This window comes from Polyergus mexicanus, unplaced genomic scaffold (genome assembly GCF_030449975.1).
Source record: "Polyergus mexicanus isolate NDT 795.1 unplaced genomic scaffold, iyPolMexi1.0 SCAF_22, whole genome shotgun sequence".
Lineage (NCBI taxonomy): Eukaryota > Metazoa > Arthropoda > Insecta > Hymenoptera > Formicidae > Polyergus > Polyergus mexicanus.
Genome location: NW_027223342.1, coordinates 3,723,053 through 3,730,327, shown reverse-complemented (window position 1 = coordinate 3,730,327; position 7,275 = coordinate 3,723,053). Strand labels below are relative to the sequence as shown.

The 7,275-nt window shown below is 45.5% G+C and overlaps 1 protein-coding gene across 1 annotated transcript; it reads left to right on the top strand.

Moving 5' to 3' along the window:
- The first annotated feature begins 5,957 nt into the window (after positions 1-5,957).
- Positions 5,958-6,689, top strand: LOC138942467 (uncharacterized). Its single transcript, XM_070312704.1, has one exon. It carries the CDS (start codon positions 5,958-5,960, stop codon positions 6,687-6,689), a length of 732 nt encoding a protein of 243 aa, XP_070168805.1.
- The last annotated feature ends 586 nt before the right edge of the window (positions 6,690-7,275 follow it).

The window sequence follows — 7,275 nt, the reverse complement described above, 5'->3', positions numbered from 1 at the left end:
GGTAGAGATATCGAATTTGTTGTTGTTTAAGAGGCTGATTTGGAGGTCAAAGAGCTTGTCAATCACCAAGTTGTCTTTAGAGGCGAAACTTTTAAGCAAAAATTTAGAGGCTAGATAGATGAGTCTGAATCTAAGGGGGCCAATGCCGGATTCTGCAAGTAGAATGTTCGATGGAGTTGATTGCCTTAGTCCGAGACACAAGCGGATAGCCTGCCTTTGGATTTTCTCTAATTTTTCTAAGTGGGAGAAGTTGTTAGAGTGGATGTATGGAAAGCTGTATTCGATTGAGCCTCTGATCAAGGCCTTGTAAATGTTGAGAAGTAGCACAGGATTGGCTCCCCACCAGACGCCTCGCAATGATTTGAGAATGTTTAAAAGCTTGGTACATTTTTTGGCTAGAAAATCCATATGTAGGTTGCCATGAAGTTTTGGGTCAAACATGATACCCAAAAATCTGTGGGATGGAGATGATGTAATTACCGAGTCCTGAAGGTTGATTGAGTAGGAGAGGGGACTTTTCCTTCGTCTGGAGAAAACCATTAGAGCTGACTTAGTGGGAGAGATCTCGAGACCTTTAGAGTTCAGGTGAGCTGCAAGCTTGTTGGCTCCTTGTTCTAGAATCTGTAGAGATCGGTCCATATTCGAGGACCTGGCAAAAATAGCTATGTTATCGGCGAATTGTAGGATTTCGCATTTGTTGTTGAGGATTGATTGGCATTTGGAGATGTATATGTTAAAGAGAAGCGGGCTTAGAATTGAGCCTTGGGGGACTCCCCTATAGGAAAATAAGGTGCTGGAAATTTCTCCATTGATCACAAATTGTAATTTCCTCATGTGAATGAGGTTATATATAAATTGGCAGAGTTTGGAAGGGAGACCGAGTTCGATTAGATCTTCTATAAGGATGTTAGGAACAACGTTGTCGAAGGCTCCGACAATATCGAGAAACAAGCAGGCTGTAGGTTGATTGAGGGCAAAACCTGTATAGATGTCCGTAAGCAGTACACCGAGATTATCGTGACAGGATTTTCTTTTTCTGAAGCCAAATTGTCTTGATGGTAGAATTTTGTTTTTTTCCACCCACCATTCAAGGCGAGAATGAATAAGTTTCTCCGTTAGTTTTAGGAAACAGGAAGTAAGGGAAATTGGTCGGAATTTACCCGGGGAGTTTTTAGGGATTAGAAAAACAATAGATTGTTGCCAAGAGTCGGGGAAAATTCCCTCTTCAAATATATTGTTTAGAATGTCTAGCAGAATTGGGAGGTATTGATCCGGCAAGAGGGAGATCATTCTATAATCGATTCGATCCGATCCTAGAGAGGACTTTGTTTTGAGGTTTTTAATATGACTGATAAGTTCGGAGAGGGTGAAAGGTTTGTCGAACATCCTGCAGGATACAGGATTAGGAAAGTCGACAGAGGAGGAGAATTGTATGCAGAGGGCGGAGGGGGGACAGAGAGTTGAAATTAAGGTTTTTATACCTTCAGGAATCTCGAAGTTAAAAGAGTTTGGAAAGGAAGGTAGGCCCAGATGTCTGGATTTGAATCTTTTGAACATTATCCATAAATGCTGAAGAGGGGTGCGGAAGTTTAAGGTACTACAGAAGTTTCTCCATCCTTTTCTCTTTGCTGATCGTAGAGTGCGTTTGGCTATTGCTTCCGATTTTTTCATGTTTAGGTAATTGGAGAAAGAGGGGTTGCTTCTGTATAGTTTAAGAGCTTTCTTACGATTGGATGAAGCTGATTCGCATTAGTCGTCCCACCACGGGGCGGGGAGAGAGGAGCGCTTGGGAAGAGGAGGAGGAGGAGGAGAATTGCGAGGGATGGAGTTTTGGGAGCGGGTATGAATGGGGACTTGCTCTAGGATGTGTGTGGTGAATTTTTCGTATGTTTCTATGGCGGAAGAAGGAGTGGAGATAGCACCTAATAGAGAGTATAGCGAGGGAGACGCAAAAGATAAGTCGATGACGGACTTGGCTTGATTTGGACGGGTAAGGAAGGTGGGGGAGCCGTCATTGAGGCATATGAAGGAATGATCTGCAGCTGAGGCCAGCAGGGCTGCGCCCGAATTGTCTATGCGGTTAGAACCCCATTCCGTGTGGTGACTGTTAAAATCACCGATTAGAAGGGAAAAAGGGTGGGTATTGGCAAAAGTGAACAAATCATTCCATTCCGAGGCTCGGAGGGGGGATTGGGGAAATCTATAAATTGAGGTGATTTGGAAGAGTTGATTTCCGATTGGAAGGATCAAGGATTGAGATTCAAGTTTGTTGGGAATTTGAAAGCAGTCGTTTAAGATTTTGAAGGGAATGTTTTTTTTAACAAATAGGGCGAGCCCTCCTGAGTTACGTGACAGACTGTCTTTTCTGATGACGTGATAATTTTGAAGAGAGAGATAGGAATCTGGATTGAGCCAGGTTTCGGATAGAGCGATAATGTCGAAATCCTCTGCGATGGATCGAAGGGAGTCGATTTTGTTAGAGATTGAATGGCAGTTCCATTGCAAGATTTTGAGGGGAGAGGAGGAATCTAAGGAGGTGTCTGAGTTAGGCAGATTCATGGTAAATGGGGGGCGTAGGGGTGGGAGGGCATGCGAAGAGTAGGTCCTGGATAATTTTTTTTAGATCGTCGTATATCCCGAAGGCTTTAAGGAATGGAGTGATTTTTTCAAAAAGAGTTTTTATGAGAGGAATAAATGGGGAAAGGAAAGACTGGAGCTCTGGGGAGGGGGGAAGAAGAGGGGGTGGGAGAGGGAGAAGGAGAGGAGGAATGGGTAGAGAAGGAGGAATCGGGAGAGTGGTAGGACGGAGGAGGAAGGCGGGTGGATGGCTATCCCGTTAGCGTATGATGGGAGACGACCGTCTGGAAAAATAAAAAGAGCATTAGGAGCAAAGACTTTGTTGTTTGTGGGACCAGGACCCTGGTTGATTTGGTTGAGATAAAGAGGAGACATAGTATTTTTTGAGGAGGGGGGGGAGGAAGAGGGAGAGTGAGGAGGTAAATGCGAATGGGGGGCTGAGTTGTTGGAAGAGGAGGCGGGGTGGTGGAGATTGTGATGATGCGGAAACTTTAATGAGCTGCTAGCGACCTGCGCGTATGAGCGCGGGGAGGGAGAGGAGGATGTATTGTATGGAGAAGAGGGTTGTATCATGTCTGGGGTGGGAGAGTTATGAGAAAGTTATTATGGGAAAGTTTGAGAAGTTGAAGAAGTTGGGCGTTCTGGTGTTGTTTCCGCGAATGATTTTTTTGGCTTCTATAATAGGGATATTTTTGTGGGCAGCCAGTTCAAGTATGCTTTTTTGTTTGAGCCATTCAGGGCAGGAACGGTCATTGGTTTTATGAGATCCTTTGCAATTGATACATGACGGGGGTAGATTGTTGTTTGGGCAGGAGGAGGTGTTGTCGTAGGATTTATCCCCACAGAGGGGACAACGAGGTTGTCCTCTGCATTGGGACTTGATGTGTCCATAGCGATAGCAGGAGTAACAGAGGGAGGGGTTTGAGATTAGAAGAGAGACTTCGTACCTGACCATATATAGATAAAGAGACTGGGATGTCCTGTCCTTCGAAGGTGATTGCAATAGATTTGGAGGGAGTATAGTTTACCAATCTTGTCGATGAATCTATAACCTTTCTATTAAGCCTCCGCACAGAGTTAATCCCAACCGAGCAGTCGATTTCTTCCTTGATAGTACTTTCGGAGAGGTCAAGTGGAACGTTTCTTATTATTCCTTGTCTTGAAACTCTGTAAGAAGGAATATAGGCGATTAGATTATTGGCGTTGAGGATTGGGTTATTGATGAGGTTGTTTGCTGCGTCCCGTGATTTGAATTGAGCAGATATTTTAGAGAACCCTAGTTTTTTGATTTCTAAAATGTCTTTCTTAAGAGTGGAGCTGAGGAGACGGCCCACTGTGAAAGGGTGAATGGAGGTATTGGCATCTCCTGTGGAGGTAATAACAATTTCAAATGGTCCTTGGCAGGATTTGGTGTATCTGTTGTTAAGAACAGAGTCTGGAATGATTCTGGAAGCATTGAGTTTTTTCGGGATTGAGTCGTCTTCTCCTTGAGATTTTTGAATTTGCCTCTTGAGAGACGTGGAGCTAAAACATTTGAATCACTAGGGGTTCCTGGATCGAGAGGGGCGATTATTTTTTCGGATTGAGTTTTCTGTTTGGATAGTAGCGGGGGAATTTCTTGTGAGATTGATTCGACTTCCATATCGGTGTCGGAAGAATCATTAGCCAATGGTTTTAGTGGTTTGAGATTGCTAGCGATTAGATTAAGAATCGCTTCTTGAGTTTCGGGATCAGATGAGTTATCACTAGTGTTTGAGAGGGAAGGACCTCTTTTTTTTTATTTTTTACGGGTGACCGCGACCGACTGCTAACCCGCGGAGGCGGCATGGCAACATTTAGAGTATCCGGTGTGCTAAGCTAATTTAATGCGCAAGTAGCCGGAAACAAAAGATAGAAAAAGTATATCACGCTACGACACACGCGGGAGTGGATGATGCAATAAGGCGGGCACACGCCGGACAAAGGCCCGGAACGTAGCCAACCTAAAATTACGTGTCACTTGTTCCTTGGATTAATCCGAGTATGGTTAGATACTTTGATGAAAAAAGGAAACTAGCTCTAAAAAGAGCTGTTTTACTGCAGAGCTGCGTAAGATTAAATTGTTAGGCAAACTCGAGCACTTATTACTTAAACTCGACACTAAGAACACGTCCGCACTTGACCGAGGCCGGAACGGAAGTCCACAGCCTTTTCTTAAATATATCAACAGTCAGAATGTATGAATATTCAGATGCGATTCGCTTGATCGAAATGTGCGCAAAAGAAATGTGCGTAAAAGAAATGTGCGCAAAAGAAATGTGCGCGAAAGAACTGTGCGCAAAAAAGTGCGCGAAAGAAACGTGCGCGAAAGAACTGTGCGTAAAAAAACTGTGCGCAAAAGAAATGTGCGCAAAAGAACTGTGCGCGAAAGAACTGTGCGCAAAAGAAATGTGCGCGAAAGAAACGTGCGCGAAAGAACTGTGCGCGAAAGAACTGTGCGTAAAAAAACTGTGCGCAAAAGAAATGTGCGCAAAAGAACTGTGCGCGAAAGAAATGTGCGCAAAAGAAATGTGTGTAAAAGAACTGTGCGCAAAAGAACTGTGTGCAAACGAACTGTGTGTAAACGAACAGTAACAAACGTTTATTTATCAAATGAAATTAATAATAAATGTCATAAAATTTCAAAATTATACATGCATACATGCGTGTGTATGTATTTTAAATTATACAAAAATATGTGTTGTGTCCAAAAGCAACGTGTCTAATTGAACGGTGCGCAAATAACATGTGTCTAAACGAACCGTGCGCAATTGAAATGTGTCCAATCGAACGTTGCGCAACTTTATGTGTCTAATATCACAGTGTGCGATTGCAACGTGTCCAATTGTACTGTGCGCAAGTGAAGGCTTCTCGCTAGAATGTCTGAAGGTGTGTGCAAAATCGTAATCGTGATTGTTAATTCTATTAATTATTCTAACAATTCTATTCGCATTGTTTAAATTATGGTTGATTTTAGCGATATATTAGTTAACTATCCTAATCGTTTTTGAGTCAGCTTGCGCCAACGCCCTCCGAGTCCTGCGGTAAACTCGATGTATGTACTTAGCTCGCGAATGAAGTCGTTTGATCGAAATACGCAAGGTGATCTTTTTCACTATAGAAAATTATAAGTGATTATTCCTACTTGGAATTCGCGTAAAGAAAAATTGGTTGGTAGCGACTTACTCTTCTTAAGTAGAAGACGGACGGGCAGTTCGACTCGAAGATTGTCATTCGTGGTCGAGAGAGATGCCGTTGAACACGGGGCATATCAGGAGACGATGACCGTGGCCCGGAGGGAGATCGACCTCCCCAAGTTGGGGATAGACTCCCTCCGCGTCCGTGAAGCCGCCACGGGGGCCATGGTCATCGAGCTCACTGGGTCGGGTGAGAAGGACGGGCCGAGGGCACAGAGGGCCGACGCCCTCTACGCGGACCTTTGCCGGGTATTTGCCGGCAAAGAGGAGGTCCGACTCGCCCGACCTGTCAGGAAGGCGGAGCTGCGGCTCCGCGGCCTCGACCGATCCCTTACGGCCGCCGGCATAGCGGCGGCCGTCGCCGGGGGAGGAGGCTGTGCGGCGGAGGAAGTGCGGGTGGGAGACATTAAGTTCCCCACCCGCGGCTTGGGCACTGCATGGGTGCAGTGCCCTTTGAGGGCCGCCAACAAAGTGGCGGCAGCCCGGGCCATCCAAGTTGGATGGTCCCGGGCACAGGTGGAGCTGCTGGACAAACGCCCTCTTCAGTGTTTTAGATGCCTGGAGAAGGGACATGTCCAGCAGCACTGCAGCAGCCCCATAGATAGACGGGGCTGCTGCTACAGGTGCGGCAAACCGGGACACCTGGCGCGGGACTGCGCCGATAATGTCAGGTGCCCGGTTTGTTCCGGACTGGGTCGTCCGGCCGACCATAGGGTGGGAAGTGCGAGGTGCACCCCCCCTAAAAAACGGCCGGACCGACGACGGGAGACGCTCCCGGCGGCGAGTGCCGCGGCGGGATCTCGGCCGGCAGAACCGGCCGAGGGTACCGCAGCACCCTCCGAAACCCGTGGGAAATTTTTTCTCGTTGGAGCATACAATTTTTCCACAAGCAGCTGAATTAGATGTAGTCTGCACGTGAGTTGCATACCAAAGCATTTTCTGCATTTCGTCCATCATTATTTGTAGCGTCTGCATATTCGTCTCGAGCGTGATTATTTTTTTCTCAAGTTTTTCCAATCTATCTTTTAAAAGCTTGACACGTATTTCTACGTACTATTTGTTTGCGGCATCGGTATCATGTTCCGGTTGCGCTACGCGTCGTATCTTGCGCGACCTTGTGTCAAAGCCGGAGGCTGTCTGACACAGAGCGTTATCGCGTACGTAATTTCTTAGTAATCCATTCCATTGATAGTATGAGTTGTTCGATGTTTCCAACGATAATCCAAATTTATTAATCGACATTTCGATACAAACAATATTGACAGACTGACTCGTTTCGTCGACGCATAATTTAATTTATAATAAAACCAGTTTCGCAAAGTGCCTCGATAATTGATACTATTTCATTGTCGTGGGGATTGTTGCCGGCTTGACGCAAAGCTTCCACCAATCGCAAGCGATCTACCAACTCGTTGGGATCATTCCAATGAACATAATCGATCTTATTATCGTTTAATTCATAGCGCGCGGTATGTTAATACCT